This window comes from Parasteatoda tepidariorum, chromosome 3 (genome assembly GCF_043381705.1).
Source record: "Parasteatoda tepidariorum isolate YZ-2023 chromosome 3, CAS_Ptep_4.0, whole genome shotgun sequence".
In the NCBI taxonomy this organism is placed as follows: Eukaryota; Metazoa; Arthropoda; class Arachnida; order Araneae; family Theridiidae; genus Parasteatoda; species Parasteatoda tepidariorum.
Window position 1 is genome coordinate 4,241,441 of NC_092206.1, and position 25,753 is coordinate 4,267,193.

The following is a 25,753-nucleotide window of genomic DNA, read 5'->3' on the forward strand; positions in this document are numbered from 1 at the left end:
TTTTTTTCCCTGTCTTTTCTTAAAATAATTAGTTACCTGACTTTATGGACCTATGAATTAAAACTATCAGAGTAATATAAATTTTAAATTTCTAGATAATAAACTTTTTTATCTTCTTGAAATTGTTTTGAAAAGTGCATAGTGATTGTTAAATGAACTTGACCTAATATTAACTTTACCAAGAATTCCATTTGTTTTAAAAATTCTGTCAAGTTGAAATGTTTTTTCTAAAAGTTAGAAATACGAAAATTCTAACGGCTAAATAAAAATGGAGAAAGCTTGGATGGATGGATCTCTTATTTAACTTAAAAGACTAAACTCGACACTATATATCAAATTAAGAACCCTTCAAAACCGCCCTCCAAGCTTCGTTAAAAAGTATGGATTAACTAGAAATAGAAAGAAGTATGAGCGCACAGCGACGCAGCAAGTAAGATGGCGGAGAACTCTCGCGGTTGCTTCACCTTGAAAGGAGTGGGCCAATGGGAGTGTCCTCTCCACTTACTCCTAGCTCCATGTTAACGACCACTAATGTTCAACTCCGTAGCCTTGTAATTTTGAACCAATCCAGAAGACAAGGAAACTAATGGATCAGTACCCCCAGAGGTATGATTTGTTATGGGAACATGGAGGACTTAGTGACTCGAGAGATTTAACGTGCATTGATCACCATTTACTACACAGGGAGTCTTCGGCCTCTTATGCATCCTCACTGAGGTTCTTATGATGACGGCGGGAGAATTCTTTAAACCAGTTGCCAGCAACCATAATTAATTAACTACACCAGAATTCTTTAAATCGTTGCCTTCGACGGTACTTCACTACCAAACATCGATTTCATTCTATCGTTCTATTCGTATTCTGAGTCAAACTTTGTTGTAAGTCATAAAAAATCATAGTTCTGAAATTTCTTCGACATAACTCCATTATTTGTCAACACTTATGCTTTTTCAAAAATCTCAGTAGAGTCTCACAGCTTTTGAAGTTCCATAAATGCGGACGATCACGTAAATGTTTGAATTTGGATAAAAGTCGTCTACGCTGAAATTGTGTTTTTGCTGCCTAATTCTAAGTATTAGTACTTGTCCGCGCATACGCACTTAAACATATTCATACATACTAAAATATTGTGCCACTTAATTTTTCTATTCTCGATCGCAACACTTGAACAAAGAATATATATTCTTTGGCTTGAATATGCCCTCTAACGGTTGTTGTTGTTAATTTACGTCGCACTAGAGCTGCACAATGGGCTATTGGCGACGGTCTGGGAAACATCCCTGATGATGAGCTTCTCACGAATCCTCACAATTTTGATCCTCTGCGGAGGGGATGGCACCCCCGCTTCGGTAGCCCGACGACCTGCGCGCGAAGTCGAGCACTTTACGGTAGAACAGTTTAACGAGGACCAATACCGCACACCCTCGGTCCCTACGCAGACTGATCCAAGTGGTCACCCACCCGCACACTAACCGCAGTCAGTGCTGCTTGACTTCGGTGGTCTGCTGGGAACCAAGTCTTAACGATCAGTCCACTGCGGGACGCCCTCTAACGGGTTGGATAGTTTCAGGTTACTATTTATTAATCCTTTCACGCCGACTGTCACATATACGTGCCAGCAAGAAACGAACTCAATTCCTGGCCCACACACCGGTGTGCCAGAGCGTTTTCTCGTTCACCCCCGGCCGTCACTCATTTGTGCCAGTGTCCTGGAACGTTTTAAAAAATAAAATTTCTGCCAGAAGATGGCATTATATTATGTCCAGATGGTTTCAGATACATGTAGATTTGACCTTCTACTCAAAATGAGAGAAGTATGACTCACATGTTTTTTTTTCTAACCACATTAAAGAAGGAACGTTATTATGCTACACTGAAGAAATCTCTGCAGTGCAACTGATGCTCTGCTAGCAGTCATTCCTCTCAAATAACAATTGGTAGCCAATAAGGCAGGTGGGTTTGCAAAAAATTATTTCTTGTAGTATGGAAGTATAACAGTCTAAACACTATAGGCTTATACTAAGGGGATATATTGGGCTATTTATATCTACAAAATTTCTGCATTGTAACGCTATTAACACAATTAGAAATATATACATGCTAATTTAAATATCGCGCCACTTGTGGTCCCCCAAATTTGTTTATAATTATTTTTGTTTTGGTAGTACAGTATGCTATGATATACCCGACCGAGTTTGAATATTTTAGGTAAATATTAGGGGGAGATATGGTGCCATTTATATGTACAGTATATAAGCAACTATTTCTGAAATTTATCGCTATGATCAAAAGATTAAAATCAAATGATTTTTTTTTTAAAAAATCATCGATTTAAATCAACTGATTTATATACATATATATTGATTTAAAAAGTTAAAAAACAGTGTTTTAAATTATTGATACTTTTATTACTTTCGTTTCTTAGTTTTAAAATTTATTTTAAACAAATTGCTGCATTAATTAATTTTAGTTAACGAAATTACTTTTTTGGTGTGTATTAAATTCCAACACATTTGAAATTACACTATTGATTCTTGAGATTGAAAGTACAGATTAAAGTAAACATTTAATGCTGTCTTAATATAGACTTGCATAGCTGTAGAAATCAATTCTTAAACATGAAATTTTTCACACAAAAAATACAAATAGTGTTAATTAAAATTCTACCTTTTGATTAAGAAAGCACGGAATTAAAATCTACATTATATTTTATTGGTGGAAAATGTATATTTCTAGAGCTTGAGGTTATCTTAAAAAGAAATTACCATAATATGTCAAAAATAGGGTTTAAATTCTCTATTTCATGTAGTTTTCAAATTTCAATCATGCATTTGTTTCAAAATGGTTGCAACGCATTCAAAGCTATGTATTATAATAAAAAATTGTTTTAGGTAGTTAGAGTTTCTAAAATATTGTTATAATATAGTTTTAATATTAATTTAATTTTGATTAAACATTTATAAAGTTTTTTAATCATAAATCAAAGTCTGNTTAGAGTTATTACAGTGTATTTGAATAAAAATCAAAAACATCTGATTTAAAAAAAAAAAAACAGGAACCCTGCTTTCTAATAACATGAAAGTAATGAAAACCAAGGCAAGACTGCAGTACATATTTGGAAGAAAAAAAATCTGCTTAAGTACTTAGAAAATAAACTTTTATTTTGAAAATTGCACAATGGTATAATCCTCCAGGAGTGACAAAATGAAGAAAAGCAATAAAATGTAGAAATTTTGATTTATTAAAGCAGCAGAAAAAAAAAAAAAAAAAAAACTCCAAGATTCAAAATGAAATGCAGCCAGGCCATTCATCACATGATACATCTGGCAGTGTAAAAGGCTCTGACTTTTTAATACTTTTCTTTCACTACAAACATCTCATCTCAAAATAATCAGCATTTTTTTTTCTTCTTTAAAAGAGCATCCTAACAGATACATTTCATTAACAATCACATAACAGCTTTTATTTATTATATCCTATTCTTTTGATTAAAAAAAACTCTTTCCAACCAAAAAGGGAAATGGTTAAGTAAATCAGGGTTGCCACCCAAATCAGGAAAAAAAATTACCTGTATTTTCCCTGTACATATTATACACAATATATATTAAAAGGAAACAATTTCTTGTATGAGCTATACAGGGCTCATATATATATATATATATTATGATGATGTGAGTTATATACATTATTATACTAGTTTTAATTGCTGGAAAACATGAGAGAAAAAAAAGGAAAAGCTGAACATACTTAAATGATGTTATAAGTAAATGAAATAGTTCAGTATTGTTGAAATATTATCTTTAAGTATCAGACAGATTACGCTTTGAGTGGTCACCAATTCTTAAAAGACGAAATTCCCTGCATTTTCTCAGTTTGTACAAAAAAAAAATTCCCTTTATTTTTCCCTGTTAATTTAGGTGATTTTTAAATTCCCTGTATTTTCCAGGTTTTCCCAGTGGAGTGGCAACCCTGGTAATACATTGATTTAGTTTGTTAAAAGCATAGTGAATTTATAAAAGTGGAAAAAACTTAGGTATAGGAGAGAAGAAAAAAAAACTGATCCTTTACCACAAAAAAAACTAGTTTTTAAAACTAAACAAAGAATGCTTATTCTTACAGTAATTATTCTTCTATTTGCAAAACAATTTCTTTTTATACTAAGTATTAGAAAAGGGCAGACACCAAGCAGTCCTAAGAGCATTAAAGGGTAAAAAAAAAAATATAAATAAATAAAAAGTGATTTAAATTTGCTACAATATATATATAATCTGGAAACAATTAGTAACAATTCAGCCACCCAGACTTAATACAATATTCAAAAATATATAGATATATTTCAGGTATCAACTTTCATAACAATGTCTTCTCTCATCAGGCAAATATCTATTTACAGAATCATACTCAAAAAAGAATGGAGGTGCGTGTGGACATGACACAAAACCAAAAAGTAATTATATCACCAGTATTTCATACACACCTAATAACAAACATCCCTACAAAGAAAAAACTTATATTGCAAAAAGAAACACCGGACATGATCTACGCTTTATAATAAGACCCTCCCATTAGAACTACTGAAGCATTATGTCATGTTTACTATTCCATAGACAATGTTATTCAGGGTGCGTAGCCAGATTTTTTAACAAAAAAATAAGCACCTTTTTAAGCACTCAAAAAATATTTTTTATCACTTTCCAAAAGAAAATCATATTTAGGATCTGTGCAGTAACAAAAACGTTTTTTTCCCTATCATTTAAAGTTCTTAATTTAAAAACATAAAATCAGTAAAATTCAAAAATGCATAATCATGATAAAATAACTAGTTCCTGATAAATATTGTATAAATATAATACATATTTTTTAATTTAGAAATACAATCTACGCGGCAAAGGAAAAAAAATCTATTTAAAACATAGAAAACTAAGCACTTTTAAAAAATGTAAATAAAAAATAAGCACTTTTTAATAACGCTACGCAACTTATTATCCGTGATCGCAAGGCTCTAATCTGGGGATAAGATTGGTCCCATGGTTTGACCCTGCCCCCTTCCCTCTCCTCAGTTGAATAGTAATGTACTATGATATTTACCCCTTTCTTAATATTATTCAAACTAAATTGTGACAAATATTTTTTTAAATTTCCACCGTGATTTTTCTTGGAATGTAGCTTTCAATTCAATATAGTTTCCTAACTTAGAAGTTTTTAATGTTTTTGAAAATAAAGAGGGAAACTAACTACTTCCTTTTTGTATGACTCTCAAGTCACTAATGGCGAAATAATGCAAAGTGTTGCCATAAGTAAAGAGTTCTGCTATACTCCACCTGCAGCCCATTTTGATCACCAAGTTTAATGATTCATTACAATTTTCGTGTTGCATTGTTTCTTTCATCACGATGGCCAAAACTTAATCATTTAATTTTTACTTAATCATTATTTCATTTCATGTTACCACAATCAATAAAATGCATCACAGATTCAATGATTAAGTTGTTACGCTGTCCTAGATGGTAGCCATTTAAGGCATTCATAGTTCATTCCTGAAACATGTGGTTAATTTTAATTCGTAAAGTCTCTGTAGTCACCGAGACGTATGTTATTTATCAGAAATGGCAGTACCAAACTAGGTAATGCATTTTCCACCCATGAATTACTATTTTAAAGGGTACTTTAAGACATATATTATTATAGAAAAAAATTTTAAGTTTTCAGCAATTTTTCTGCTAGTTAACAAATTCTTATTGAAGTATAGTTTTTTAAAATTGGTCAAGTATTTTTTTTTAATAAGTATTTACGTGGGACAAGTCTGCTGATGTCAACTTCGTAGCCTTGTTATTTTGAACCAATCCAGAAGACAACAACGCCCAGATCAGTACCCCCAGAGGCATGATTTGTTATGGGAACTTGGAGGACTTAGTGACCCAACAGATTTAACATGCATCAGTCTTTATGTACTACACTGGGAGTCTTCGGCTGGTGGGGATCGAACCCAGGACTTCTTGGACATGCCCTGCCAACAAGGCTATCCTAGCCCATGATATCATATTTAAGGCATTTTTGTGCATTCACACTATAGTGAAATCATGCTATAACATTGTTTCTCCACAGGACCATGAGAGTCGTTACATTAGACGTCAACCGTATTGTAATAATTTATGAAACGAACAACACATGCATACTTATTGATAATCACAATGAGTTTTCGATGTCAATCGTAGATGCTTTTTTATTTACCTCTTCAGTATACAATAAAATCCTAAATAGCTAAGCTTTCCTATATTCCAGGGACTCAATACAGCCTTTTAACAAATAAATAAGATAAGAAAAGAATGTAGTAGAAAACTAAAAATTGCAGAATTGAAAGATTCACACTTGAGCAAAGCATTTGCATTAAAAGCTAGAACAAAATGCACACTAAGCAATAAATATTAAGATAGAATAAAAGAGAAAATATATTTTTTTACATAACTCCACACACACCTGCATATCTCACATAATATATATGTTCCATCATATCAGAGAAAATAAGCATCACAGATTCTTTTCACACAGCATAATCATTTCAATACCTAATTCAACAATGGCAATGATACAAAGTTAACCATCCAGATTGATATTTATTAATGTATCAAATGATATTTTACGGATGCAGCTGCATTGATAAACATATCTCATATTTTTACTTAGATGCAAAAATAAAAGGCTTTTGTGTTTTGTATCATTATCTAATCAAAATTTACTACAACACTGCACAGTTAAAAACAAAAAATTATTGGTTGCTTAAAAAATTTAACAAAGGTTTAAGATAAACAGATAAAACTCAATGATTAAAGAACCAACATTTATTTATTATTAATTGATATGCAAATTTTATACAAGCTATTGCACAAGATAACAAAATATTCTTCACAAAGAAATATAACTATGCTCTTCGATGTTAAACATTCTCTATTGAATTTTTAATAGTAAAAATAGTTTGACCTACTCTTATGGTATTCTGTATTGCATAAAAATTCATTTTTTTAGAATTTATCTTCCATTGGCGCATTTATTTCTAAAATTAACCTATTCATACCTGCCAACATTGGAGAAATAAAATAACGGAGATTTTACTAACCAACACAATTATGGGTTTACGACCACTGATATTCAAATTCATAGCTTTGTAATTTAGAACAAAATCTAGAAAACAAGGAAACTCATGGATCAAGTATAGGGTGAAATTTGCCTTCGTGGAGGACTTTTTTATGGAACTAACCAGCATTCGAGTTACATCGGGAAGTCACATACAACATGCCGCGGCCTCACTGCAGTATTTTCATATAAAACCTATTCTCCTACACTGCGTGTATTGATATGTAGAGAGAGAGAGAGAGTTTCAGTTTCTAATTTGTAATTATTTCCTAGCTTTGGTAATAATAATAAAAAGGACTAACAAATCGTGCTGGTAGATAGACTCAAAATAAATTAAAAATATTTCAGGATGTACTTTTGTAGAGGTTTGGATCAAGTTTTGGTCGCAATTAGAAAATGTAATTTTTTTTCTCCAACCTAGTGTGCAGTATTGGTCTTGAAGTTTTTATTAAATAAAGCTATAATTTGCTTTAGTACATGAAGGTATTTTTTTAAATAATATAATAAATAATACATTTATGATGTAATTAAAAATATTTGCAAACATATGATTGCATATAAACTTGGCAACAAAAAAAAAACTTACAAGCTTCAGTCATAACAAGTATGTTTTTCAAAATGATTCATCGCGATCTTTCCAAAAGAAATCAAATTACACTTATAAATATCAACATGGCAAAATCTTTGTATCATGTCTCACAGGCTCAACATGTCTCATCATATACTTTACATCTATTTCACCAAACATTAGTAAGTGTAATTATAAATGTTTTATACAGTGTAGAAAAATATTAAAAAAAGAGTTGAAAGAAACAGGTACCTATTTTGATTTGCGTTAACAGAACATACATGCAACAAAGTACACAAAAATACAAAGTGTTGCACAAGTTATTTGAAAGAATACTATGTACAGAGTTCCTGCGTTTATTACTCAAAACAGGGCATCCTAAATGAGAAAAGAAAAAAAAAAGTTTATCACATGACCTTTGATGAAAAGTCCATTTTGATTCTTCAACAGCAGCCTAAAAGCTGTGAGTAACATAATTATTTTTGTAATAGGCAAATAGTATTGCAAAACTGGATACGTTTCAGCCACTGAGTCATACTGTGCAACTGTTCCTACCATTTCATTAATTAAAACTATAATTTTGGGGAAATCAAAAAATTTTCCATATGAATATCTTTGCTTTTGTTAGCTGGTTTTTGATGCATGAAAGTCAAACAAGGTTTAAACTGTTAAAAAAAAATGTTTTTTAAATAAATCAAAAATCTCAAACATCACAATTTTAGTTACAATGCAAAATGTAATATAAATTCAAATGCACGGATAAAGAAAGCATCGATCAAATATATCATAAGCTCAAATATTATTTTTCAAAAAATTAAAATATTAAGAAACAAAACCTTAAAATGACAAATATGAAATTTTGTACTAACAAATGAGCAATATTATGAATTCCTAGCTACATAAAAGCTTATAAACAAGATTCAAAACTCATCTTTATAAATGACTTATTTTTTTAATTTTTTTTTCTTCATTTGATTCCTATTTCCCATTTGTCAAGAAGCACACATCATTTTTTTTTTTTGAGTGCTTAAGAGAGCATTAAGACTAATAAAAATACTTAATTGGGAATTTAGAACCAGAAGAAACCGGACAAAAAAAAAAAAAAACATATTGGTGGTGAAGCATAAGTAAAATTTTCAAAGAGTCTTTTCTACAAAATTGCACAGTTTTTCATATAATGATTTTTGTATCTTTAAGTTTTTAACAGTTTAAACCTGTTTTTGATGCTCATCATGTCAAAAACAAATTAACATCAAAAAGCCAACTGTTACGGCTCTTTATTGCAATGTATATAAAATCCGGAGATTAGAGGGGAAATTTTTTGGAAAATCCCATTTCTTGATGCACCAACAAATTGATGTTAGTGCATTGATGATTCTTAATATACATTTGAACATCCAGGCTTGTCAAAAACAATAGACATGGTTTTGAAAAATATAAATTCACTACGGTTGTAGCCATTAGATGTATATACAACGTAGAACACTTCCCCATCAAAAAAAAAAAAAAAAAAACAGTTTTTCGAAATAATCTTTTACCCTTGAAACTCGAGAGACAATTTAAAAAGTTTTCATTCGTCGTCAGCATTCAGTAAAATGAACACATCCAGGGAAAATATTGGAAAATAAAAATTTAAAAATGTCATCATTTCTTTATGTCAAAAATAAATAAGAAATCAGCAAGTAGTAAATGATATCTACAGGATGAATATTGCTAGGCATCATTCATATACCTGGAAAAAAAAATCTTTTTTAGAAAGCAAATGTAACAAACATTATCTAAACATAAGCACAGCATAAGATGGTGTACACTTTAAAATTTATGATAAACAAACAATTATCTCGAAAAAAAAACTTTACGCTTTAATTAGGTACAGAAATATAATTATTTTTTCAGAAATAAACAATTAAACTAAGTATTTAAAGAATGAAACTGATCTGATTCAGATCAGAGGGATAAGTATTCTAATAACTTAATGCAGCAGCAACAAAAAAAAATATTTATAAAGCTTTATGAGAAACAAAAACATTCTGTGCATGATTTTTTTTTTTAAAGAGATTTCATATTTTAACACAAAAGAATGCTTTAAATCATTTAAGTCTAACACTTTTGCAGTTTATACAGTGTTTAAGTATAATTTAAGCCTGTTTTGCGAGATTCTCTCCCAGAGGAGTGACTTAAAATCTAAATAAAGCTTTCATTTTTATAACATATGCATTTTGTAGGAAAAATATTTTATGTATTTAAATTGTTATATTGATTGCATATGTTATATTTTAATCACTTATTCATATTAAAAATGTTAAGATTATTTAGCTTAAGCTATGTTGATTTGTTCAACATACATAAAAGGCAAGATTTGAAAAACAATTTTTTTTTTTGCTTCTTAAAAATTTTTTTTTTTTACAGTTTATTTTAAATAAAAAGTAAAATACTATACAAGGTTCCCACTCCTTTAACAAAGCAAAAATTAAGGACTTTTTATTGAAAAAATTAAGCACTCTTTTGAAAAATTAAGGACTTATGCCACCAGTGACCATGCCAATTATTTACCTTTCTAAAAACATCAATAAAAACACAATAATAATAAATAGTTTTATTATAATGTACGCACTGATATAATATAATAGTATTAATTAACAGGGCTCAGCAAATAAGTGCCAGGCTATTTTTGTAAACCCAGTTCGGGTTTTTTGAAGAAAAAAAGTTCAGATTGTTAAAAGTTAACGTCATTTAGAATATAAAAGTTAACATATGAAACTAATCTGTATTCCATTTTTAATGATTCCATTGAAATCGAATTGTAAAATTAAGTGCAGAAATTAAGATTTGCTATTTTTTTTATGTATACTAAAAAAAAAAGTAAATAAAGAAAATTGGCAAAATAAAGAACATTGAAAAATTATTACAGGAAGTTTTTATATTTTGTTACTGGACCAGAAAACGAGTTATAATTACTTTTATGATGAACTTTTAACAAAATTATTTCCAGCCAAACATGTTATTATGAATTAACTTTACATAATGTTACTAAACATTTTGGTGAAAAACATGAACAAATTTTAAAGCAACCAAAAATTGAACAAAAGTTAAAAAACAGTAAATGAAGTTGCAATGTTAACTGAATAAAATGATTATTAAAATCTAAGGATCTTTTAGTTGAGCAGACTTAAATTTTTATGTAACATTCTGCTTATCCTTAGTGATGCTAAAAAATTAAGTACTTTTAAGGGCCTTTATGTTCAAAAATAAAAATTAAGCAGTTTTTAAGGACTTTAAAGGACCGTGGGAACCCTGTATACGCCGGAAATTAAAATTAATTTAAGCATTAAAAAATATTTCCTAAAAAACTTTTCCAGCTATTAACAATTTAGTCATTAAATAATTAAAAAAATACCCACATTGATTCGATAAATGCGCTGATATCTTAAAAGAATAACTGAAGATTGATTATGCTTATTATTTTAGAACTGTAGTTCATGAGCTAAATGCTCAACTTCACTGATTTAAGATATCTAAGGTTAATAAATTACCAGTTATGTCAAATTATTTTTAACCTAATGAAAAATATTTACAGGGTTCCCACTCTTTTAACAAAGCAAAAATTAAGGACTTTTAATGGATTTTTAAAAAAATTAAGGACTTTTTTGAAAAATTAAAGACCTTAAAATTAGTGTGATTGTTCACCATCAAATATACATACACCACCAGTGGCAGCACCAATAATTTAGCTTTTTAAAAAAATTCATTTTTATTATAATGTATATACTGATATAATTGTATTAATTAACAGGGCTTGAAAAAAGTTGGTCCAGGTTATTTTTACAACCCGGTTTGGGTTTTGAAAAAATATTTTCAGATTGTTAAGGGCCAACAACATTTATGAAGCTAATTGAATTGTAAAGTTAAGTGCAGAAATTAAGATATGCTATTTTTTTCAAATATTAAAAAAATAAAAAGTATGTAACAAAATTTGGAAAAACATTGAAAATTATAAAATTTTTATATTTCACTACTAAGACATGCATCACATATTCAGTTGTGGGCCAATCATGCTAAATATTCAGATACAACAAAAAAAAATCTTTCTTTCCAATTAATAAAAGACTTTATTTATAAGAGTATATATTAAAAGAATTAATGCTAAAAGGTTGTTCTAGAGTATGCACGAGAGTAGTTTTCTTAACTGTGTCATGTTAAATTAACTTCTATTTCAAGTAGAAACAAATCAGACTAATATCTAAGCATCATAAATCATTCTACTTTTTTTTCATCAGGCTTAAGTTAAAATTTTTTTTAAAATTCATTGCAATAAATATTTTTATGAAAAATTTTTATACAATAAAAGTACAATCATGTTTGAGAAGATTTATAATTTTCAAATCAATGAGTTTTTTATTAGTTCTCAGTGAAAAATATAAATAAAAAAGTTGGAAATGATTTTTCAAAGGTATCAAAGAATTCCTATGGCCAGAAATAGTCTACATTTTTACATCATTTATAGATATTTGCTTTTAATAGTTCTTTACCATTCTCCTAATATTATTCTCTACTAATATTATGATTTGATATTTTATTTTTATTGTGAACTAAAAGTTTAAAACTGAAAGTGGTACTCTTTTATTATAAAGTAATTTTTATTAGGAAGCGTTTTGTAAAAAAATATAGAAAAATTTTATGAAAAACATATTGAAAATGGTATGTAAAATAATGGTTTGATATAATTATCAAACAGCAATTTTAATTGAGTAGATTTAAATTTTTATGCAACAATCTGCTAATCCATAGGAAATCAAAATAATAGTGTAACAATCTAATTTAACAATACGCAAATCATGCATTCTTGTTTAGTACTCAAGATAGTCGGGGTCTACACTAGACATTAACTTAAATTTTCTCATAATGGGTGGGTACAACTTGGGAAATTCACTGTTATATTAGTTTTAAATTCAAGGGTATTTATGATTATTTTATGATAAAAAATTGCTGAAAATTTCAAATAAAGACTGCAACATTTGCTTTAAAAAAAAAGTGGACTTAATAATTATGTAAATGCAGATAATTTAAGGAATAGGACTTTTCAAATAAAATTTTTTGTCTTTTATTATAGTATCCTAAATAATTTAATGATTCATTATAAAATAAAGTTTTTTCTGCAGCTTTTTGAAGGTTTTCAACATTTCTTCCAAGTTCTGCTTTTTCTGATTTCAACAATTCAACACAATCCATCATAGCTTGAGCTAAGTTTACTTTCTTAATAATATTTTTTGAAATTGCTCTACAGAAAATCATCAGCCGACACAAACAGATTTCCATATTTGGCAAATAATCAATGTTTAGGGCATTTAAAAGAATTTCCTGTTAATATGCTGGCTTTTTGGGTTTCCTGCCAAATTTTACAGTCACAGGGGTGATTGTGAGCCCAAGCCAAAATTCCGGAAAATTTCTCGAGTTAAAAAAAAAGTTTAAATTGAAAAAAATTTAAACAAGTTTATTTTTCCTTTTTCTCAATATTTCTTAGTTTACTTAAAATATATTTACAATTTTACACATACCTATACCATTTACACATACCTATGATGACCTGGAGAAGTAATTAAAATTTACAAATATGTCTTTTTTTCTTGAGTTTATGATTATAACAACTATTTACTGATAAAAAATGAATATTAATCATGAATATAAGCTTATAAAGTATCTCTCTGGCTCTCCCTTACAAACAATTAAAATAAACTGTGTTTTTAAGTTCCACCTTCAATCTCCGGAAGCTTCCGGATCACAATCAGCCCTGCAATCAGGAGAAATTCAATTCCATAAAAAATAGCCAGTTTCTAACTGAATCCTGCCTGACAGCATTGATCACAGCGCATCTGCCAATTTTTCAGTGCTCGTGGAAAAAAACTGCAACTATTTTACGGAAAAAGTTATTAACTTTTCTAATAAAAAAGCTATTATAGTGACTCTACTTTAAAAATAAAAAAACGGGGAGGGAAGGGGCAATCTGATGCGACCTCGGCAATTAACCACAAAAAGTAGTCAACATTCAAGAAAAATGCTTTTGGAATAGCTGTATCTAAGAAGGAATCTTCAAGATTTCTAAGAAAAATCTAAAAATTCCAGACATTTTTCAAGCAGTGTAGCAACAGTGTCCAATATTTTTTTCCTACACATTAAAAATTCTTGCCAAATTGACAACTTTTAAAAAAATTAAAGGTTTCTTTGTAAAAACATCAGTGTTTATAAAAGTCTCTTTAAGTATAAATTCAAATTTTACTTCAGGTACAAAGTGCTCAAACGAAGGCTATTTATATCAATGATTTTATCTGGAGGAATGAGGATTGCTTACCATGCTATCGTTCAGCTACTTCATGTTCTGCCCTTGGAATGTCAAATACTTCGGCAAAGAGAGGAGAGATGCGTAGATAATTCCAATTCGCCCTAAACCACCCGAGATGCTCTAAATGCTGCTCTCCAATCACTCTCAGGTCTTGCAGTTTATTGAGAAGTGTCAAAAATGAATGTTGCTCGTTAGGATGGTCTTGCGACCACTGATACTCTAAAGCTTTGATTAACTTGTCTTGGCTTAGTTGAAGGGCCTTGCTGTCGTAGATGCCATCCCTCTCTATAAAGAATTCACAGATCACAAAAAGTTATATTAATGCCTTTTTTTTTTATAAAGTCAAACTTTGCTTACAACAAAATTGATAAAAGAAAGGAATTTAGTTTGTTCAAACAGGCTTTTCAATATTCCAGAGTTTGCAGAAATTATCAAAAAGAATAACAATAGTGAACTATAAATTGGAAAATAAGGTTTACTTTTTCATTTTTTTTACTAGCACTGCAGTGGAAAATGTGTGAGTTCTGTCTAGCGGTCCCAAACAATATTGACAAACAATATCATTCCTGGTATTCTTTGGGATGTGGTGAATCTCAATCATCTTCTAAATTAGTGAGAATTAGAAGAAAAACTACTTATTCCTCTGCATTACATGCCTCAAGGTTTGTTTGCAGTTTTCATATTGGTCACCCAATTTTAGCCATATTTATTAGCCAAATAATCTCAATCATTGTGATGCAGCACTTTAGTGTAAAACCAAATTTTAGAAATGATATAGTAATAATGCATTTATTTATTACCAGTCAAGTTTACTCCAAAGAAAAGTATATATATAGACTTTTAATAATTTTTCACGCTTTAAAGGCATGAATGGCGCTGTCAGCAATAGGCCCATCTCTAACAATCTTAAAATATGTTGGAAATTTTATGACTTAAAATTATTAATTAGCAAAAGAAAGCAAGCTAAATATTAACTTACAAAAAGAAATAAAAGCTAAAAATTAAAATAAGCTATACAATTAATAGGTATAAACTTAATTTTTTCTTTGCGTGCTGTCAAATTTTAAAAATCGTTAAAAGTGGGCCGGGAAAAAAAGGAGGCAGAGAATTACTGATCTGGACATATTACATTTAATTATTTTTTCAATTCATTATAATGTAGAGGGAATGAATGTTCTAAGCAATACTTTTCTGATTCCAAATGCATTTGGTAAAAACCACTAGATATTAATCTTTACTTGCTGCACTGTCATTAACTACGATATACAAATTCCCATAGTGTTGAGAATCCTAGATTCTTAGCATCATATAAAGAAAAGGATAGATGCAATTGAATGAGTCTAGATGGAAACTTTGAGAAAAGAAACAAAGGAGATCACTTAAATAATACAACTATTAAAAATCAAAGTTTTTAGTTTAGATAAATATAATTGCTACAAAGAGTTGGATTTTGGTCATTGCCAATTAAACCATTAAATAAAAAAAAACTGATTAGAATAAAAAATAGCTCTTTTTTTTAATAAAAAAATAAGTTTCTCCTTTAAATGTGAGACACATAAAAGAGACAGACTGTTTAATTACAATGAAGCGATTGAATTTTTATAGCAATAAGGAACAGAAATTTAGCATTATAGAACAGAAGAGTGCAGCTTTAAATTTACAAACATGGGACAGCTTTAAATTTTGAAGATGAGAAATAGGATACTTTTTTTTATTGTCTCTTTTTTTTACACACAAGCTTAGCATCGTTAAAAAATTTGACAGCGATGCAAATGATTGTGACACAAAGTGAAAAAATCTTTAAAAATTTTTATGCAAAAAAATCGTTAAAGATATCAATTTACATACCATACATGTTTCATATTCAACATAATTTTTTGAACCAACATTTATAATTAAATTACCTACGAATGAATATTACACTATTATAGTAACCAATTAGAGGAAAAACTTGTTACAAATATAGTGATATTGGAATTTAAAATCGCGTGAATATGAATCGTGGTATTGGGTCTCAAAAATGCGAAAATAAAATTGCAACACAGCATTTTTTAAACTACATGAATATGTGCATACATTCAGGGGTGATTGTGAGCCCAACTCAAAAATTCTGAAAATTTCTCGAGTAAAATCAATGACGCAATTCAAAAAATTAATGTCTTTATAAATTTAAATCATTGATATTTTCACAACATGAAATTCTAAAGAAATTATATGCAGCATAATTTTAATGAATTATTATGTATAAGTTTACTTTTATCTCTAATCACATTTATTATTCTACCGGAAAAAATATTTACAAATGAAGGCGATGCCAAGTATAAATTCTAGTACTAATATTTTTAAATAAAATAGACAAGAATTTTTATACATAAATGTGATTAATGATTTCTCGAAACTTCTGGACCTTGGATTTCCAAGAATCTGGATTCTTTTCCAGAGCACAATCATCTCGGCACATTGCAATGCATAGTAATGTATAAATACAGAAATCAATGCCTGATATTACATCCTTTTGAATATGAGTAAATATTGGATTTTAAAAAGCGAATCGCGACATTGGATTCTAAACTTGTATTAAAACGCATCGCAATATTAGGTTCTAAAAATCCAAATCATGTTATTCGATTTTTAAAACACATTAATACCAATTGCAATCGGGCAAACACAAAAATTCATGTTTGATATTAAAATCATATGAATAGCATTGAGTGTAGCCAAATTTTTCAACAAAAAAGCAGTTTTCAAGCACCCAAAAATAATTTTAAGCACTTACAAAAAATATCATAATTAGGTAGGGTTGGCAAGTTTTTGACAATTGACGGTTTTAACTGTTATGTCAAAATAAAAAAACACTTTTGAGGAATTATGCAAAACGAATGACGTCTTCATATGCTACGGACCGACGATACAGATTGGGGATGAATTAACTGTAAAAACGTTGAATAGAAAAATGTGAAGAGTCTTTTTGCATAATTCATGGCAAAAATCAACATGGTAATGGAAAAATCTCATTTTGGAAAAGAGAAAAATTAAGCACTTTTTAAAAACACCCAATGAAAAAAAGCACCCACCTTTAAGGGCTTTTAAAAAAAGAAAACAAGCACCTTTAAGCACTTTAAAAAGGCTATGCACTCTGAATAAGAATCGTGATATCAGCAGTTCCTAGTAATCAAAATTGCGAAAATCCTTCAAATCAAAAGATGGTGAAGAAAATTGGTGAAAGAAATACACACACGTAAAAGTCTTGTTAACGGAGCAAAAAACTCAAACCCTGCTTCTAGTTTTTAGACCCAAAAGAATAATATGAAAAACCTGGAATATAATTAACTATGAATTATGTCGGTTATAAGACAGTGATATAAATACTTTTAGTTACAGAAAAATACTTTAAATTATGAAATACCTTAAAAACATTAATTTTAAAACAAAACTTCGTAATTTACACATTAAAAAGGTAAAGTACTGAAGAAAAAAAAAAGATAATATCCATAAGAAAATATGAAGAGAAAACTGAAGTGCAGTTCACATGAAGATTAAAATATTTAAAAAACATTTTAGAGTAAGAAAAATAGAATTACCTGGATTGAGTAAAACAATAGCAGAATAAAGGGCAACATCTGAATCACTTAGCCTGAGGTCATTCAGCCAACAGGCAAAGTTGAAGACACGAGTGACAAAATCATTCTATTTTTAGAGTGGAAAAATATACATAAATATATATACAATAAGTACAAAAATATATATACAGTAAGTACAAAAATATATTTTTACATTTAAGTAAAAAATTTTTTACATTTAAGTAACTTTCGTCATTCATTGCATACTCTTCTCACTAACAGCGATGCTAAATTTTAAGGTCACACTTCATTCCTAACTAAAACCTTTATGACCAAGAAGAACTAATAAAAGTCACTTAGTATTTCAGCAGGGTTGCCATTCAAATCTGGAAAAAAACTCCCTGTGTTCGCCCTGTGCATATTATACACAATACATTAAGAGGAAGCATAAATACTGTGCTCTTGTGTAAGCTATATTGGGCTAATTACTAGCTTTAATTGGGGGAAAACAGCTGAACATACTGAAATAATCCTATAGTAACTGAAACAGCTTAGTATAACTGAAATATCATTCTTAAATACTCCATGGATTGCGCGCTGGTCATCATTTTTTTAAAAGACGAAACAAAATTCCCTGTAGTTTCCCAGTTTGTAAAGAAATAAAAAAAATTCCCAGCATTTTTCTTGCCATTTCAGATGATTTTTAAATTCATGTTTAGATAAGCTCTGAAAAGTAACTAAATTATACTGCTTTTCGCAGACAAATTCTTAAAGAACAAAAACACTGCAAATTTATTTGTCATTTTGAAATGTTTACCTTACAATCTTAATAATAATTTCTAAACAGTGAGATTTAAGATTCTTAATAATATCACATCAAAATATCAAAAAAAGAAGGGGGGGGGGGAAAGGACTTGCTGACGAAATGCTATGCGAATAACGAAATTTTAATTTTTATATCAGCAGAACTCGGAGAAAATTTTGTCCAAATATGAATTATTTATTCGCTGAAGTGTGAGAAGCAACGATCAACCAGCAGCAGAATCACATGCCAGTTAATTTCAACTATTATAGTAGAACTGTTGAATAGAAAAACAAATGACAAAATTGTTGTATAAGTTTTTATAGGATAATTTTAAGAGTAAAAAATAGTTGTTTTTTGCGTAATTGACAATAGATTAACTTAGTGCTTAACCCTTTTACAGGGTTCTTGCTCAATTATTTAAAAAAAAAATTAGGACTTTTTTAGGACTAAGAAAAAAAAATTAGCACTTGATGTAAAGTAAAAATAACATACTTAATCTATACATGATATTAAAAATATACAAATTAAGTGTTTCACGATTCATGAAGTAAAAATTACATAATTAATCTATACATGATGCAAATTGCAGCTTAATTTTGTCACAATCTTTTCCCTCAATTTTCTTTTTTTTTGACTTAAGTAATTTAATATGTTTCTCATTTTTAGAACACACTTGCTTTTGTTTTCTGACATTAATTTTGGATTGATGCAAGCAACATTTCTTACAACAGAATAGTTTATTGGACATTACTTTAGTAATGTTTCTAACATTTTGGTGATAAACTTTCTGCAATCTTTCTTTATATTCATATGATCCCTGTCAGAAATAACTTTTGAGGCTAATAGCTGCTTTAAAATTTGGTCACCTTTAAAACCTACACTGATTTTCGTCAGAGAGACAATTCTTTTCATCACAAAAATTAAAATGGCACAGTTTCTCCAGAGAATTAAAGTTTTCTACAGATTCTGGATTCAGAATGTTATATAATTGCACACTATGTAATACCAAATCCTGGATATATGCAGCAAAAAATGGTAAAAGTGGCCGATCTGCTTGATACAGTTTCAAAAATGGTGAAACTAGCTCCGACACATTTAAGAAAAAGTTCAGCTTAACAAGAATTAATTTGTCTTTTATTGCTTCTTGTAAAGTTAAAAAGGATTTACATTTCACTTTTCTAAACTTGCCAACATTTTTCACATAAGATTTCAGATCATCCCAAAGCAATATTGCTCTTTCAGCTGCAGGTGCATTTTCCAGCCAACGGTGGTTACAAAATTTTAGTGGTAATTTGTTCTCAGTTGATTGATTAATAAAATCTTCTTTTCTTGTGGGTGAATCTTTAAAAGGATAGAAGATTGAGCTCAGGATAGAACCAATGAGCCATTCTGTTTCAGATTCACCTTTGTAGAATGCGTTATTTAAAATATGAAGCCCACAACTTCCTATTGCATTGCATTGAACACCATGTTCTTTTAACAAATCTTCTTGAATATTATTATAAAACTTCCAATTGACAGCAGGACCATCCATAGAAATCTGCAATAATTTCTTCAGGTCTACATTTTTGACTGATGCATAAAAGCAGGCTAAAAGGTCATCTGCTGCAGAATGGCCCAGAAAAGCTGATGTTAAGTATCGCCATGGGTGCAAGTTTGAAAAAAGGCCAAGACTGAAATTTTTTTTAACTGAAATACCTAACATACACAATACCCCCTCGACATATGCAAACTGTCAAAGAAAGCTTTACCATAATATATCAAGTTTAAATACTGTACAAAAAATATTTATTCATCTGTCTTTTGATAAAATAACAACAGGACATAAGGAACAGGATAAAATAACAACAGGACCAATAACGTAGACCTAAAAATATTTTTATGGACAGAAAAAAAAAAATTCAGATTTCAGTCTTCGAGTCAGTCTTGTTTCCGTCTTACTTCCGTCCGCGGACATTTTCGAAAGACGGAAATCCGTCCTAGGGACGGAAGACTTGCACCCATGAGTATCGCGTCTCTACAATGTTCTTATCTGGGTTCCAAAAGTGGATATGTATATCCAACTGCTTCTGCTGTGTCACTTTGTTCAAAGACTCATCAAAAAGCAATGTATAAAACTTGGCATTATCAAGGCACTTCAGAAGTAGCATGCTAAAATGAGGTGCAAGTCCAAAATGACAGAGATATGTACACTTAGATTCACTGCAGGCGAAATGATGCGCTATTGAACTGTCTGGAAACATTGTACTAAATAATTTTCCAGTGTCTTTGGAAGAATTGTAGGAGTAGTAGCTTTCTACAACTTTTAAAGCCCATAAAATCTCAGAAGAAAGAACTTCTTTCCCCAAAGCCCAAGAATCTTCTAAAAAGATGGAGGCAGCAGGAGAGCTGAAGGCAACAGAATTTAAGGATTTAGGGAAACCGATTTAAGGAATCAGATCACTCAAAAAAAAATTCGAAACGCCAAAAAAAAAAAAAAAAAAAAAGCACTTTTTTAGCACTCAGAAGAAATTTTAGCACTTTTTAGGCCCTAAAAAAGTTGGGGAAAATATTTAGCACTTTTTTAGGACATTTTAGGACAGCAAGAACCCTGTTTTATTATCATTAATTGCCACAATCCCTAGTTTTCCCTATTTGCGGAGAGAGTGGTTACCTTGAAGTCAAAACATTTACTTATACAAACATTTAAACTTACATCAAACATCACTTCCATTTGCTGTCTCGACATGTAGGTTCCATCACTGAAGGTGATTGTCCCTTCCCTGTAGTTGATGAGACGTGAAGCATGGATCAACCATACCTCAAAGAAACTTAATTTAATTGTACGTAGCTGATCATCTTGGCTAAGATCCAGAAACCCTGGGATACGTTTTGCAAACTCCACCAGTTGAGGCACTGAAGGAGTGAGGAAGGCTGAGAACTGCTGCCAAACAATAATTTTCTGCAATTCACGATTACTGCCACCCACTTGTCCTTCGAGGGCAGTAATATCAGCTCGGCTCTGTAAAAAGAAAACATTTTAAAATGAAACAATACCTTTAAATTCTCTTTAACTGCTTCTCTTACCAACTTAAGAAAAAAAAAGCAATAAAATGACATATTTATGTATTTCATTAATAAATACAAGGAACTAAAACAAAACGTGATACACAAGTTCTAAGTTGAAATTTTAATTTTTTTATGTGTAAAAAATATTTAATTTACCACCAGCTTACTATGCCAAATCATCTCGGGCAAGTGAAAAAAGTTAAACATTAGTCTTTGTATATGTTCACATCTTCATAATCTGAAAAATTATCTGCATTACTTTCACTTTCGCTCGCCATTTTTTTAAAACTCTTTCCTCCATGCAAATTCATTAACCATCATATATACAATTGTACAAAACACGTCTGCAGTCCCACAAATAGCAAAACTCCCAAACAAAAAGTGGCCAATCACAGCAGATTATTATTATTTGTTTTGCTTCCGGCCAAATAAAAACGCAATGAAACAAAACATATTCACGAATTCTGCTATGCCGGAGTTTACTCAGAATAATAAATATTTGCAATACATACATATACGAGTTAGCTTGGGATAATCAAGGAAGCGGTTAAAGAATTACATTTTTTTCCCCTTTTTCTGCTTGTTTCCAGACATAACAGACTGTGTCCAGAAACATTGTTTACAGTCTCAAGCCAAATTAGATTTTGCAATATCTTTTCTTTCGTTTCTGAGTTCAGTTCGTCCCCTGACTCAATTTTCTTCTTTATGCTTTTCACGCTAGCTTTAGAAACCTTCCATTTTTGTGATAATACTTTAGCAATCACGAGATGCTTTACACAGTGAAAGAGTGCTTTTTTTTACCCACGAGAAAAATGTTCCAATTGACTATTTAAAATACAGCACACAAAATAAACAGATAACTGTGTAGTATAAAACTGCAAAACAAATTAACACAGTACATAAAGTCGCAGAAACACGCCACAACTGACGCATGCGTCTGAAATCGGCTTACAATTGTTGACTTTCGTGTATCAATTAGTTAACATTGTAATGCAATATATTAAAAATAAATACAAATAGGAAGTAAATATAAAATTCAGGGTGGCCACTCAAATCAGATTTCAAATTTCCCTGATTTTTCCAGATAAAAATCTTAAAATTTCCAGGTTTTAGTTACTTTATTCTAATAAAGTGTAGGCAAGAAAAGCGTCTATATTATAAAATATTTTATTCAAAATTTCATTTTTTTAACATATCTTGAAAAAAATAATTTATTTTGACAACTTGGCAAGATTTTTTTATTCATTTTTTAATGCTTTGGTACAAAATTTTGAATCCAAAATCATATATTGACCAACAAAAAGAGTAAAACTAAATATTAGTATATAGTTAGTTCTTAAAAAAAAAAACCTTTTTTCAAAATTAAATTATGTTATAAAAGGTTAAAATGAAATAGAAAAAATTAGCATTAATGCAACAATTATTACAATTTGTCAATAAACATAGCTGTTAGCGATTGTAAAAAAAAAATGTGTGATTGGCTGGTTTGCTGAGAAAAAATAATTCACAGATTTCTTTTAATGGGAATACGAAAGCTTTCAGAAAAAGAGGGCAATATAAAATCTATTATTATTATTATTCAATTATAACCAACTAATTTTTGGAGAATTTTATAAAGTTAAAAATACAAAAACATTTTGTCAAAATGAAAACAAATTACCACGAAATCATTGGAACAAACTTAAGCCATAAATGGATTCAGACCAAGGACAGAATTAAAAAAACAGTAATATCCTAATCCCTTCTTCCACCTCCACCACAATATTTCCTAAATTGCACAGTCCATAGCAGTCAAAGGTTTCCACATTCGTTTAGCAACAGTGGGAGAATTTTATGTGGCATTCTAGTTTAACAGAGCTGTAATGGAGCAAATTTTGATGAAAGCAAAGTATTGCTAAGTTGATGATATTTAAACTGCTTGAAGATACATTTCCGTCTAAAAAAAGTGGGTATAATGGATGAAATAATTTAAATTAGTGAAAATTCCAGCTTTTCTTTAAAATTCCCTGATTTTTCCAGGTTTTTATCCAAATTTCCCTGATTTTTCCAGTATAAAAATAATTCCCTTATAATTCCAGGTTTTCCAGGTGGGTGGCCACCCTGAAAATTATTCTACATCAACATCGCGCAAAACATGCAATTATTAATAAACTACAGTGTGTCTAATAATTTGGCTAGAGACTGTAGACTTAATTTTTAGCATTGTTTGACTGTGTTCGAACACAAATTTACCATCAATTGCAAATTAAAGAAAGTAAGAATTAAAAGTATAGTTTAATATTTTTAGAACCTTCACAAATTGCAGAGAAAGGAAAAGAGACAATTTGTGGTTAAAAAGGGAACTTTGATGAATCATTTTAACTTTTAAAAGAGGTCTCTGGGGTACCATTTACATTTCAAATGATTTATACTGAAGTAAGATAAATGATTTAATTAGTTGCCCCCACATAAACATTTAAAAAAAAATAAGTTAAAACAGAATTTATAAAAACACAAGACACTACTACTGTCAACATAGAAATTTAACAGTAAATTTCACGGCACTAAGTTTTGAAACTGCTCGTTTGGTTGGCGTTTTACCAAAACAAGGTTAGATAAATAATCTATATGATTACATATAAATTGCTATTGACACTTTTCAAGCTTGTTTTCAAGAGTATCTTTTATTAACTTCACCTGTACAATTTGCCTCTACCAAGTACCCATTATAAAAAACTTTCTTCAGTAGGTTAATATAATTAATTGTATCAAATTTATAAAGATGAGTTGTTAATACGATAACATATATAAAACAATAAATGCATAAAAAAATTACGGAAAGAGAGAGAATGGGCCTTTACAAATTTTAATTATTTATAGAATTGTAAATTTGATACAATCACAATATAATAGAATAAAAAATGTAACTTGCTGTGAAATTTAAAACAAAAAAATAATAAAAAATAAAACCTGAATGGAAAACTAGTCTTTGAATTGAAGATAATATTCAAATTTAATAATTTCAATCTCTTGAATCAAATAAAGTTAAGTTAATGAAAAATAATTTCCTTAACTTAATAAAAATTATATCAATGAAAATTTAAAAAAGGTTTCATTAACTTAAGAGAAAATATTTTATATCAAAAAAATTCCAAATTATCTTTAAATAACTAAGGAGTAATGAAAAGTCTTAAGACCATAAATCCACTAAAATATGTTACACCCTATGAACTATCCAGCATATGCAACTGTTATTGATTGAAACTGGGGGGGGGGGATTTTGCAAATGATCAGAGAAGTTTCATATTAGATAAATAAAAGGCATATAAAAATTAGAAGTGATAAAACTCTGTCGCAGTTGACTGTAGTGAGTCAAAGTCTCACCAGGAAGGAAAAAAAATAGTGAGTACAAAAATTAAGATATCAATAATAAGTTATAAATACAACAAATATCATTGGATATCTAACAATGTGAAGAATGGGGAGAGAGGTTGGCGGGCAGGTCAATTTTGACGTATCTTAAATACCCCTTTAAACTGATTTTCAAATCATTCAAAAGATGACTGAAACAGTCCTCAAAATGCAGAAACAACAACAAAATCTCAATGATCCTTTTCATACGTTAATTGATATAGTATGTACTTGACAATAAAAAAAATCAGTATAAAATGCTAAAAATGAAGACAACATTGCAGAAATACAGAGTTAGCATTTGCAAATTTCAAATTAACACAATTTTAAGGTATATATACTGTTCAATTTTATACAAGTATGCAATATCAATAAATTGGTATGAATTTACTCAGCCATTACTATTACTAAACCATACAACTGAAATCTTAATAACAAAATCATAATAATTATGAATAAAACATAAGACCAAGCTTACAAATATTGCAGGCTTCCTAATGAGATCTCTCGTCTTCTCCTCTGTGTATGAGCAGTGGATTCTATGGGCTTCAGATAAAATTAAAATTATATCATACATGATGGGCCGGAAATCTGATGAGCTTTTTACAAGTTCTGTACCGCCCTTTCCTCCTCTCGACCGTTTCGGCACTCTACCATATCTTACGGCTGAAAAAAAAATAACATTCTAAGATTACTTTACAAGAATATACTTAGGTCAAATAAAAGAGAAAAATAATAAGCCGACAACAATGTTGTGACAAAAATACATAATCAGCTGGAGGGAAAATGCCAAGATATGTAATTTTCTCAAACATTTGCCAAATTTATGTCCTAAATTGCAAATAGATTTTAATTAAATAAATAAACGGTATGTACAGTAGTCTCCTCTTAATGTTATTACTTTTGGACACAAG

The 25,753-nt window shown here is 29.6% G+C and overlaps 2 protein-coding genes across 2 annotated transcripts in view; both read right to left on the minus strand.

Moving 5' to 3' along the window:
* Nucleotides 1-3,140: 3,140 nt before the first annotated feature.
* LOC107444900 (ecdysone-induced protein 78C) overlaps nucleotides 3,141-25,753 on the minus strand; it is an 89,201-nt gene continuing 66,588 nt past the window's right edge. The window contains exons 4-8 of the mRNA XM_016059168.4: nucleotides 25,318-25,505; nucleotides 21,097-21,402; nucleotides 17,618-17,723; nucleotides 14,046-14,321; nucleotides 3,141-9,431 (exon numbers count right to left, since the gene is read on the minus strand). Coding sequence (XP_015914654.1) covers nucleotides 14,050-14,321; nucleotides 17,618-17,723; nucleotides 21,097-21,402; nucleotides 25,318-25,505 — 872 coding nt within the window. The 3' untranslated portion in view covers nucleotides 3,141-9,431; nucleotides 14,046-14,049. The remainder of the gene's footprint in view (nucleotides 9,432-14,045; nucleotides 14,322-17,617; nucleotides 17,724-21,096; nucleotides 21,403-25,317; nucleotides 25,506-25,753) is intronic.
* On the minus strand, nucleotides 18,798-20,212 carry LOC122269884 (uncharacterized). Its single transcript, XM_071179317.1, has 2 exons — nucleotides 19,277-20,212; nucleotides 18,798-19,149 (listed from the first exon to the last, which is right to left on the minus strand). Exons 1-2 carry the CDS (start codon nucleotides 20,104-20,106, stop codon nucleotides 18,969-18,971), a joined length of 1,011 nt encoding a protein of 336 aa, XP_071035418.1. The 5' UTR covers nucleotides 20,107-20,212; the 3' UTR covers nucleotides 18,798-18,968.